This window comes from Olea europaea, chromosome 21 (assembly GCF_002742605.1).
Source record: "Olea europaea var. sylvestris chromosome 21, O_europaea_v1, whole genome shotgun sequence".
NCBI lineage: Eukaryota > Viridiplantae > Streptophyta > Magnoliopsida > Lamiales > Oleaceae > Olea > Olea europaea.
The window spans coordinates 12,095,729-12,108,287 of NC_036257.1; the positions used below are offsets into that span (position 1 = coordinate 12,095,729).

The following is a 12,559-nucleotide window of genomic DNA, read 5'->3' on the forward strand; positions in this document are numbered from 1 at the left end:
TGTATCCTGATTTTAACACACATTTTAGGGCCATAAATATTATTTTAAAATTTGCTCCATTTTTTATCCTTAATAAAGAAAAAACTCAATGTCGGTAGACAAGGCCATTATGGTCAACCAGAATCAAACAGAGAAGAAATCTAGCAAACACCGAACTAAATATTACTTTCAATTCACCAGTAAATTAACAAAAACTTGCAAAATAATGCAATTAGCCTTCCCGATTTAGAACCAGAAAATGATTCAAGAAAATTTGAAGCTTTTTTTTAATGGAAAATCTTAACCTAACCTTTATCCTCACTCTGCTTTTGCTCATCATTTCTCTCCTGCCCACACCATTCTCCGATGGTAATGGTAATTCCAAGAACCCATTTCAAGAAACTCATTTCAATCATTAATATGTTGTTAGTTATGACAAATGTAGTTAATTTGTGTATTTTCTGTATGCAGGGATTAAGGTACGGCATGAGAAAGATGAGCCGTATGTGGGAGTGAACATAAGCACAGACTTGTCAAATTTGCTTGCACCAACAGATTTGTTTTCTTTTTTTCAGTTACAAAAGATAACCCATGTTAGATTGTATGATGCTGATGCTAAAATTCTTAAAGCACTTGCAAAAACTAAGATTAGGGTCATTGTTAGTGTGCCCAATAACCAGCTTCTTCCTATAGGGTCTTCCAATGTCACAGTCGCCGCTTGGATTGACCGCAATGTGGCGGCGTACTACCCAGAAACGCTCATCACCGCGGTGGCAGTGGTGATGAGGCGTTGACTACTATTCCAATCTCAGCTCCTTTGCTTATGCCAGCAATTGAGTCACTCTCAAGTGTTCTTGTGTCTGCAAATTTGCATAACCTAATCAAGATTTCGACTCCAAATGCTGTTTCCGTTGTTCTTGATCCTTTCCCACCCTCCCAAGCCTTTCTAATTAGAGTTTGAGCCCTGTCATTTCCCAATATTGCAATTTTGTTCTAGGACCCAGTCACCTTTGATGATGAATTTATATCCTTACCATGTGTTCATGGAGAATAAGGGTATTGTGCCTTTGGATAATTCTTTGTTTAAGCCTTTGACACCCTCTAAAGAAACGGTTGATTCTAATACTTTGCTCCACTATACTAGTATTCTTGATGCCATGATAGATTCAGTGTATTTTTCTATGAAGAACCTTAATGTTACTGACGTGGTAGTTCTTATTACTGAAATTGGGTGGCCTTCGAAAGGGGAATGGAAGGAACCTTATGCTACCATTGAGAAATGCAGACACTTACAATTCGAATTTGATTAAGTGCGTTTTCTATCATAGTGGAACGCCATTGCATCCTGAAGTTACTTCTAGCTTGTATGTATTCGAGTTGTTTAATGAGGATTTGAGGTCTTCTCCTGTGTCTGAGGCAAGCTGGGGACTGTTCTATGGGAATTCGACCCATGTTTACTTGCTTCGCGTGTCGGGCAGTGGTACTTTTTTGGCCAGTGACACCACACATCAAACCTATTGCATAGCCATGGATGACATTGATACAAAAACATTGCAGGCTGCTTTGTATTGGGCATGTGGAGCAGGTAGGGCAAATTGCTCGGAGATTCAGCCTGGAGAGTTGTTACCAGCCTAATAACGTGAAGAACCACGCTTCTTGTGCCTTCAATAGTTATTACCAAAAGGAAGGGAATTCTCCCGGTTCTTGTGATTTCAAGGGTGTGGCCATGATCACTACCACAGATCCAAGTAAGTGATTCACTTGACAACAATGGATTCCAGCCCCGGCACATTGATTGTATGTTTGAAACTTTGAATTTTCTGGTGAAAAGACACAAAAGAAATTTCTATTTAAATGTTTGGTTGTTAAGTATACTGTTAGATATAATGTTGAGTGTTAAGCTATGATTAATTGTTTACTTGTCTTCTAGAAATATGGGAGTTCTATGAGAAGAGAAGGTTCCTTCACTGTTTGTCAGGTAAGGTGGATGGGATAAGATTAGATCTTGTTAAAAAGAAGAAACTAAAATCTTGAAGTATTGCCAGTCATGTCTTATAATATATATCGAACACGCCTTCAGTTTATTTTTATTTTTGAGGATACTATATGGCAATGAGAATTTCGATATATCTTTTCAATGCTGTACCACACTAGGCAACAATTCACGGGCTAGTAAATCGAAAATCTGGGCAGTACCACATAAGCAAACCATCCCATTTCAAATTGGATGGTGGAAAGAACACTAGCGGTTTGTTTGCAGATTATAATTTTCCATCGAAAAAGTCCAATTCTAATTCTACGTTGTCTTGCAATAGAAGGCACCGTCTTACTAGAAAATTTTTACTTGTGCATTATAAACTAAAATTTGTAGTCGAGCCATCCACGGCTCCAATTATTTCATATTCATGCTGCAGTTATTTATGATCTCTAAGTATACCCTTTTGTTCTTGGGAAATTTGCAGGTCATGGCAGTTGTAAAGGTAAGCATAATTACTGTACTTTGAATCTAATTACCTNGAAGCATGATTGGACACTTTGAAAAATAACAAAATAAGAATCAGCCAATCACTTTCTGTCAAATCAATCTGTCTTTGAATCTCAATTTTTTAGCCTATCTGACTAGATTTATTCTTAAAAAAAATATATTCAATAATAAGGGCAATGAACATCTAGATCCTTTCTTGCGTTCATGCATGTGCACGCAATTAATGAGATGATTGATCCACCGCAAAGTTTGTTTTAAAATTAAAATAAGTTAATAATTTATAGTTAATGATTTCGATCTCTTAAGACAATATTTAAAGGAGAAATTGAATGTACGATCCTCAATTTTTAAGTAATGAACAGATTCAAATTTTAAACTTTTGATAAATGGGTTCCAATATAAATGAATGCATAAATATATATGATAAAGGAATAATACAAATTAATTTCAACTTTAATTATAGTTTCACAATTAGGCCCCGTTTGGTAGGAATTTTTTGCCCCCAAAAATTGATTTTTTGACCGTTATTTTACTATTCAAGCCGTAATTTTTGACTTCTTCTCTCACATGTGGACCCCACTTTTCTTCTAACGGTCAAAAAATCAATTCTCAAAATCCCTACCAAACGGGCCCTTAATAATCTCATGAATACTCACAAATAAAAAGAGTTCAAAATTTTATTAAGTTATCATGTGACCTTTGTAGAGAGATAACTCACTCAACTTTTAAGTTAGCTCTCGATTTTGTGTGTGTCTATATATATATATGTATGTATATCAAGAACGCAAGAGAATTGCGTTCAACTTAACAAAGTCTATTGTTAAATACATATTCAAATAATTGCCTACATTCATGAAATGTACCAAAAATGGGAGATAATTAATCATTTATAAATGTATCCACTAACTTGAAGTGCGCTTGAGGGTAACTGTCACTCGTGAATACTAACTTGTTATTCAGGCAATGCTTCGAGAACTAACCGTATAATTCTAAAAAAAGGAAAAGTTAAAACATAACAAGTCTTGCGTTTGAAATCCTTGAATCGCAATTGCATTTTTTAGTATATTGGTCCCCATAAGTCCATGTTCAAGACCCATTCTTTAGAACTAATATTTTTCTGAACTTATTTTCATAGACATTCTTCCAATAAAATTAATTTTTACTTAAATCGATATTTTTTTAATTCTCAAAAAATAGGGCTCAAGCTCGAGTAAACAATAAACATCAAAATCAGCACGGGCAAATTTAAGCGCTTAGATCCAAATGTTACCCAATTGTGAATAAATGTGTTTTAATCATAAACGTTCAATTTTTTTTTTTTAGTAAAATTATGTTTTTATCAAATTTATTAAGCGAGTTGCAGAAAAATCAAGCCTGCTACTTTTATAAGAAGGCAAAATTGCAAGCAAAAAGGTAAGAGCATTTTTCTTTCAAACGCAAACAAATAAATCAGATAAGAATTTGGATTGTCTGGTAAAATATATTAAGAAAAAGAAACTGTTAGTTTTCAGCACGTGACCGTGACAACGGAAGAAGACATTGAGAGTACACTCTTCTCATTATACAAGGTGTGGAACGCCATTCTTTGCCTCTTCACTCTGTCTATTTCATTGCCAAAAACTCTGTATTGAGGAACAAAGGAAAAAAGGAGTTTTTTTTCAAGAAGAAGAAGAGAATGAGAGAGTATGGCAGTAAGTATTCTCTCACCAGTGCTTTTATAATGCTGATTCTTTTACACAATGTAAATGGCGAAGACCCTTATCGATTTTACACTTGGAAAATCACTTATGGTGACATTTATCCTCTGGGTGTCAAACAAAAGGTACTAATGCCCTTCACAATGTACTGTGTGTTGTTTCTTGGATTTTCTTGAATATACTGTTGTTCCTGAAGATAAAAAATGGTGGTGCAGGGAATTTTGATAAATGGGCAGTTTCCAGGGCCACAGATTGACTGTGTCACCAATGATAACTTGATTATCAGTGTTTACAACTACTTGAATGAGCCCTTTCTCCTTTCTTGGTAAAGCATTGCTCTCCCCACCCCCACCCTCCGGCTGCGTTCTATCTAGTTAAAGAACATTTTGTATTAACTGTAAAATGTGGCAGATCTATTCAATTCCCATTATGTTTTTGTAATGGCAATGGAGTTGAGTTGGGGTATTTAGATTTGAGATTTAGCTTGGAATATCAATGTCATTTGACAGAGAAAAAGGGTTCTTCTGGTATGAATTTTTTCTGAAGAATATTAGTAAGAGATGCAGCTTGTGCCATTTTGAGCCTCAAGGGATTTGGTTTAAGCAACTTTTCTTCTAAAGAGCATGTTTGGCCAAGCCTAAAATAAGTAATTTTACTTTTTAAGAAAAATTGAACTTTTGAAGAAGTTACTGTTGTCAAAATGAGTACTTTTACTCTCTTGGGCTTAGCCAAACATGCTTTCTGTCGGCCCTAATGTTAGGGCACAAACATAAGGTTTAAGGATTATCACTGTGCTGTATGCACATGCTAGATCTCTGACATCCACCACATAATGGGTTTTTATATTTGTCATTAAGCTTATATGTAAATTAATCCATGTGAGACACGTGAAGTAGCATGCTAATGTAGGGCCATATATAGCTATGTATCATTTATTAGTTCAACATCAAGTTGCATTGTTTAGGAATATAATAAATAAAACAAACTTTTTCTTTTAACGAGGTGAAATTCATAGTCATTGAGTTTCAATATGCAAGACATCAATTACAGTTCAGTGTTTATGGTGCCATCACACTGGAGAATTCATAGTTTTCTTGGCTTAGAAAGACAAATAAAATACATTTTAACTTATATTTTTCTCCAGTTGAAAGTGCCAGAAAGAGTTGTGCTCGCACACCATAAGTTATTCCTCTGTGAACTTGAGCTTGATTCTTAATGTAGTTGTGAGGATGCAATTGCAAATTATAGTACATTGTTGTGTTACAAATCCTGCATAAACAACTAGATTAAAATCTGTGGAGCAAAGAGCATGGAAGGATGTTATAATCAATGTTTGAATCACGTTGAGGCCTCTGGCTATATATAGTTGATTTTCAAATCACCATTGTTTTTTAGGAATAACTGTCACTCGTGAATACTAACTTGTTATTCAGGCAATGCTTCGAGAACTAACCGTATAATTCTAAAAAAAGGAAAAGTTAAAACATAACAAGTCTTGCGTTTGAAATCCTTGAATCGCAATTGCATTTTTTAGTATATTGGTCCCCATAAGTCCATGTTCAAGACCCATTCTTTAGAACTAATATTTTTCTGAACTTATTTTCATAGACATTCTTCCAATAAAATTAATTTTTACTTAAATCGATATTTTTTTAATTCTCAAAAAATAGGGCTCAAGCTCGAGTAAACAATAAACATCAAAATCAGCACGGGCAAATTTAAGCGCTTAGATCCAAATGTTACCCAATTGTGAATAAATGTGTTTTAATCATAAACGTTCAATTTTTTTTTTAGTAAAATTATGTTTTTATCAAATTTATTAAGCGAGTTGCAGAAAAATCAAGCCTGCTACTTTTATAAGAAGGCAAAATTGCAAGCAAAAAGGTGAGAGCATTTTTCTTTCAAACGCAAACAAATAAATCAGATAAGAATTTGGATTGTCTGGTAAAATATATTAAGAAAAAGAAACTGTTAGTTTTCAGCACGTGACCGTGACAACGGAAGAAGACATTGAGAGTACACTCTTCTCATTATACAAGGTGTGGAACGCCATTCTTTGCCTCTTCACTCTGTCTATTTCATTGCCAAAAACTCTGTATTGAGGAACAAAGGAAAAAAGGAGTTTTTTTTCAAGAAGAAGAAGAGAATGAGAGAGTATGGCAGTATGTATTCTCTCACCAGTGCTTTTATAATGCTGATTCTTTTACACAATGTAAATGGCGAAGACCCTTATCGATTTTACACTTGGAAAATCACTTATGGTGACATTTATCCTCTGGGTGTCAAACAAAAGGTACTAATGCCCTTCACAATGTACTGTGTGTTGTTTCTTGGATTTTCTTGAATATACTGTTGTTCCTGAAGATAAAAAATGGTGGTGCAGGGAATTTTGATAAATGGGCAGTTTCCAGGGCCACAGATTGACTGTGTCACCAATGATAACTTGATTATCAGTGTTTACAACTACTTGAATGAGCCCTTTCTCCTTTCTTGGTAAAGCATTGCTCTCCCCACCCCCACCCTCCGGCTGCGTTCTATCTAGTTAAAGAACATTTTGTATTAACTGTAAAATGTGGCAGATCTATTCAATTTCCATTATGTTTTTGTAATGGCAATGGAGTTGAGTTGGGGTATTTAGATTTGAGATTTAGCTTGGAATATCAATGTCATTTGACAGAGAAAAAGGGTTCTTCTGGTATGAATTTTTTCTGAAGAATATTAGTAAGAGATGCAGCTTGTGCCATTTTGAGCCTCAAGGGATTTGGTTGAAGCAACTTTTCTTCTAAAGAGCATGTTTGGCCAAGCCTAAAATAAGTAATTTTACTTTTTAAGAAAAATTGAACTTTTGAAGAAGTTACTGTTGTCAAAATGAGTACTTTTACTCTCTTGGGCTTAGCCAAACATGCTTTCTGTCGGCCCTAATGTTAGGGCACAAACATAAGGTTTAAGGATTATCACTGTGCTGTATGCACATGCTAGATCTCTGACATCCACCACATAATGGGTTTTTATATTTGTCATTAAGCTTATATGTAAATTAATCCATGTGAGACACGTGAAGTAGCATGCTAATGTAGGGCCATATATAGCTATGTATCATTTATTAGTTCAACATCAAGTTGCATTGTTTAGGAATATAATAAATAAAACAAACTTTTTCTTTTAACGAGGTGAAATTCATAGTCATTGAGTTTCAATATGCAAGACATCAATTACAGTTCAGTGTTTATGGTGCCATCACACTGGAGAATTCATAGTTTTCTTGGCTTAGAAAGACAAATAAAATACATTTTAACTTATATTTTTCTCCAGTTGAAAGTGCCAGAAAGAGTTGTGCTCGCACACCATAAGTTATTCCTCTGTGAACTTGAGCTTGATTCTTAATGTAGTTGTGAGGATGCAATTGCAAATTATAGTACATTGTTGTGTTACAAATCCTGCATAAACAACTAGATTAAAATCTGTGGAGCAAAGAGCATGGAAGGATGTTATAATCAATGTTTGAATCACGTTGAGGCCTCTGGCTATATATAGTTGATTTTCAAATCACCATTGTTTTTTAGGAATGGCTTACAGCAAAGGAGGAACTCATGGCAGGATGGAGTTTATGGTACTACCTGTCCGATTCCACGGAGGAAAAACTTCACTTACGTCCTTCAAGCGAAGGACCAGATAGGCACCTATTTCTACTTTCCATCACTTGCACTCCATAAGGCTGCAGGAGGATATGGTAGCATCAAAATTTCCAGCCGTCCTCGAATTCCAGTGCCTTTCCCTCCTCCTGGGGGGGATTATGCCATCCTTGCTGGGGATTGGTACAAGAGAAGTCAAAGGGTTAGCATATTGTCGAAAATTAAGTGCATGTTTGGTATATGATATTGAGTAGGATAGAGAGTATGATAAACAAGATTTTAGCTTAATTTTTCTCACCAAATGTTCCCTAAAGATTTCACAGCAATTTGATCTCATAAACGTGTCATCTAATTTGCTGTCTGCTGCTTTTGTTATTACAGCAACTGAAGTATTTCTTGGATACCGGTCACAATCTTCCCTTCCCCGATGGCCTTCTGATCAATGGTCGAGGGTGGAATGGATACACATTTACAGTTGATCAAGGTAACACGAATTTCTTAATCAAGTAATCTGGTTAGAATTTTTATTATTATAAGCTTGTGTTTCTTGCCTGCTTTCCTTTCCTCATCCACACAATATCTTTCTGCAGGCAAAACCTACAGGTTCAGGATATCGAATGTCGGACTTACAACTTCCATTAACTTGAGAATCCAGGGACACTCAATGAAACTAGTTGAGGTAGAAGGATCTCACACGCTTCAGAATATGTACTCTTCCCTCGACATCCATTTAGGGCAGTCTTATTCAGTCTTGGTCACAGCCAACCAGCCAGCAAAGGACTATTACATTGTAGTTTCCTCGCGCTTCACCTCTAAAGTGCTCACCACTACTGCCGTTCTCCATTACAGCAACTCATTTACCAAAGTTTCCGGTCCTCCCCCTGGTGGACCAACAACTGAGATTGCTTCGTCTTTGAACCAGGCCAGATCAATACGGTAATTCAAATAGCCTGTAAATTCTTTTAGTTGATACTAATAAAGCAGGGATCATTTCTAATTTTACTTAATTTGTTGACTCTGAAATCAGTTGGAATCTGACAGCCAGTGGACCTAGACCTAATCCTCAAGGCTCATACCACTATGGAATGATCAAGCCCTCTAGGACCATTATTCTTGCTAACTCTGCTCCATATATAAATGGCAAACTAAGATATGCTGTCAACGGTGTATCATATGTTTCCCCAGACACTCCCTTAAAGTTGGCCGACTACTTTAAGATTGGAGGAGTTTTCAGCATTGGAAGCATCCCTGACAGACCTCCATGGGGAAATGGAGGATATCTTGCAACCTCTCTTATGCATGCTGATTACCGATCTTTTGCTGAGATTGTGTTCCAAAATTGGGAGGATACTGTCCAGTCTTGGCACATTGATGGATATTCTTTCTTCGTTGTTGGGTAAGTAAATTTGTGATTTTGAAGAACGAGGTATTCACTCATTCTTTCTTGATGATTTATTAGTTTGCTGATACTGTGAATGAACAGAATGGATGGTGGACAGTGGACTGCTGCGAGTAGGTCAAGATACAATTTGAGAGACACAGTTGCCCGTTGTACGACTCAGGTATACATTAAGACAAGACTTGTTTAAAAACAACAAAGCAAATCTTGGTTCTTTCAGTTTTCTTTTACTAAGAATTTTGTTCTAATCACAGGTGTATCCAAAATCTTGGACTGCAATATACATAGCTTTGGACAATGTGGGAATGTGGAACATAAGGTCTGAGAACTGGGCAAGGCAGTACTTGGGTCAGCAATTCTACTTAAGGGTTTACACCCCGTCGACTTCATGGAGGGACGAATATCCTATTCCGAGGAATGCTCTTCTTTGTGGCCGAGCAAGAGGGCACCACACTCGACCCCTCTGATGGCCTAAAATCTGTCACGAGAGGGTGACCGAATTCACAGGAAGGGAAATGCACAACCATAACTTAAGCAGCTCAACTCGAGCTATGAGTTATATTGATTTATTAGAGTATTCATCACTTGCATCAATTTTCTGAATTGATTTTGTCTGAATTATTGGAATAATTTTATGATTAATTTCTCCTATTAGTCCTGGTGTTAAAAGGCCAATACACGGACCAAATTGTTCTATCTAGTTACCATGGAAAAAAAAAACAGTAATTTTATCACTCCTGCGTTCCTTATGCATCTTTTTACTGACTTACAAGAATTATTAGTAATTACTGTGGGGTAATTTTATTAACTTCAGTTTTGTATAAATACAATATATTTTAATTGCATTAAAAGACTATAACCTTTACTCGTATTTTTATTATCAATTTTTCATTCATTAGTTCATGTTGTCTCTGATGATGCTTTTATCTAAAAATTCTATCGGTATACTTTAAAAATAATGGACAAATATTCAGTCATATTTTTGCATATTTATTTAAAAATACGATTTACCCCAACCATCAAACGACGCTTGTCCATGCCTCACATAGTCTGTCACAGCGAATATTTCCTCTTCCCCCAACTTTGAAATCGTATCTGCATTTTATCCGAGTCCCAATATGCAATTTGGTTCTGGTTCATTAATTTTGGTAGTTGAAATTAAGAAAATTCTAAAATTTGCAAACGTATGAACCTTAGAATTCCACCATAGTTGACGCAGTCTTGTTACAACTGTGACATCTAGCGGTGGACGTGTCATCACCTAAGGGACGATGCGTGATTGATTCGTTAAATGTGTGATTTTGTGAATGGTTTTATTGGTTCGGTGAATGTGGCATTTATCAAAATTAATGATCAATTTATGTTACTTTAAATTTCAGCCAGATTAGAGGGAGGAATGCTCTCTAGATTCAAGACTTTGGAATTTTAGTATTTTTGGTATGTTTCCCTAAGGAGATGCATTTGCTATATGATTATGTCACCCCCACCTCTTTATTTGTCCTTTCCTATTATTTTCTAATTTTTTTGATTCTTGGATGGTCACGCGAAATAATTATGATTTAACTAATTTTTCACCCTTTTTTAGGGAGAATCGCATCTGGGGTCCCAAACCTTTAAAATTATTGTAAACTATATCCAAACTTTTTTACTTTTGTAGCCGGGGTTTCAAATCTTTCATCTTGAATGTAGCTGGAGGACATATGGATGAAATCTATCCATCTGATCATTAGTTGATCAAAAGTCAACAATCTGACCAAATCATATAAAATAATAAAATAAAATAAATCGTTTGGTTACACTGTTAACTTTTGGTCAATTGATGATCAATTGGATGAATTTCGTCCACATGTCCTTCGACTGCAATAAAGACAAAAGGTTTGGGACCCGAAAGGTTAGACTGTTAACTTTTGGTCAATTGATGATCAAATGGATGAATTCCGTCCATATGTCCTTCAGCTGCAATGAAGACGAAAGGTTTTGGACCCGAACTGTAAAATAAAAGGTTTGAGTATAATCTATAACAATTTAAAAGGTTTGCGACCCCAACTATAGTTCTTCCATTTTTTTTTTTTTTTTAACCATATATGGACTTACAATTTGTCTATATGTTAAAATGAATGCAAAATAATAACAAAATTAATTTGGCTATCTAGAGTAGAATTCAAGAAAAATATGTATGCTTAATCACTTAATTTAAAAATTGAATCTCTTACAAAGAGGTTACATTTATTTATTTAAATTATCTTCATTCCGTCGCCTTGCATGTTTTTAAATCAAAGGCTTAAATTGTGCACCATTTTCAAATAGAAAAAGATGTTACATTTGATCTTTGAAATTTGTCTAGTATACTATGTTTAACAAAAATGTGTAAAACACATTTATTTATTTGAATTTTGTCTTTAATAGACTGCATTTATTGAATTATATTATAATTTGGTATATTCGAATACGATAAGAATATTTACAGTAACATGTAGTAGAAAAACTTACTCGATATTGAACGATTGCCAAAAGTGCCGCATACCATACGATTTGATAAGAATGTTTATCATGAGGAGTGAAAATAGCTCGGCTATATACAAATGCAATAAATGATAGGTCCAAAATCTAAGGAAATATAGAGACGTGTGACCTAATTTATTGATATCATTTTTGGCCAAGAAAACATTGTGATGATAAATAGCATTACCCTGAATATTCGTAGTCTAAGCTTAGAATTATTAAAAGAATTTCATAATTATTAACAATCAAAATATGATCGCGCTGCTTACGGAAAGAACGAGGCTGAACAGACCAACTATAGTTACCATATATTTACCATAATAAACAATTCCCTATTCAATAAATTCTGCATTGGCCTTTTATAATTAATTGCAATATGTTGCTGTAACCGTCAGTTGTTCAGAATTAATAGGAGTAGTTGAACCTCACCAAATTAAAAAAAAAAAAAAAAGAAAAGAAAAGAAAAGAAAAGAAAATAAAAGAAAAGAAAAGAAATCCCATAATAAAAATTCTTATTAGTAATTAACTTAAAATAATTTTGTGGATTTCTTTTTTGAGGTAAGCAAGAAATTTCATTACCGCAAATTGCCCCAAACTACACACAGAGAAAACATGGCATACAATCGACCCAACTACGAATATCCTAACATAGTCGGGAAAGAAGCACATCGAGGAGCATAGAGTCAAGTGCCACCGCCAATTTCCTAACAAGTTACAATGGAATAAATGAAATTGAACCATCGCATTCAATATAAAAATATTAAACGTGAAACAAACCTTAAAATAACATTCTTTATGCATATCACGGACTCGACATTACCATAAAACATAAATAAAATCTTATCCATTTTACTGTTTCGGTAGC

The 12,559-nt window shown here is 34.9% G+C and overlaps 1 protein-coding gene and 1 pseudogene across 2 annotated transcripts; both read left to right on the top strand.

Annotated features, from left to right (window-relative positions):
- Positions 1-66: 66 nt before the first annotated feature.
- Positions 67-2,489, top strand: LOC111370687 (annotated as a pseudogene).
- A 1,420-nt stretch (positions 2,490-3,909) lies between these two features.
- LOC111370686 (L-ascorbate oxidase homolog) lies at positions 3,910-9,926 on the top strand. 2 transcript variants are annotated; one of them, XM_022992517.1, is made up of 8 exons: positions 3,910-4,286; positions 4,377-4,486; positions 7,725-7,995; positions 8,175-8,277; positions 8,384-8,729; positions 8,821-9,189; positions 9,277-9,355; positions 9,447-9,926. In XM_022992517.1, exons 1-8 carry the CDS (start codon positions 4,140-4,142, stop codon positions 9,657-9,659), a joined length of 1,638 nt encoding a protein of 545 aa, XP_022848285.1. In that variant the 5' UTR covers positions 3,910-4,139; the 3' UTR covers positions 9,660-9,926. The 2 variants fall into 2 exon arrangements, with proteins under 2 accessions (XP_022848285.1, XP_022848284.1); XM_022992516.1 differs by lacking the exons at positions 3,910-4,286; positions 4,377-4,486 and adding exons at positions 6,081-6,454; positions 6,545-6,654.
- The last annotated feature ends 2,633 nt before the right edge of the window (positions 9,927-12,559 follow it).

Bases quoted from the DNA above. Each gene is read 5' to 3' on its own strand.
- LOC111370686 (XM_022992517.1), top strand. From the start codon at position 4,140: ATGAGAGAGTATGGCAGTAAGTATTCTCTCACCAGTGCTTTTATAATG. The intron at 4,487-7,724 runs GTAAAGCATTGC...ATTGTTTTTTAG, and splicing joins GAGCCCTTTCTCCTTTCTTG to GAATGGCTTACAGCAAAGGA. The intron at 9,190-9,276 runs GTAAGTAAATTT...GTGAATGAACAG, and splicing joins TATTCTTTCTTCGTTGTTGG to AATGGATGGTGGACAGTGGA.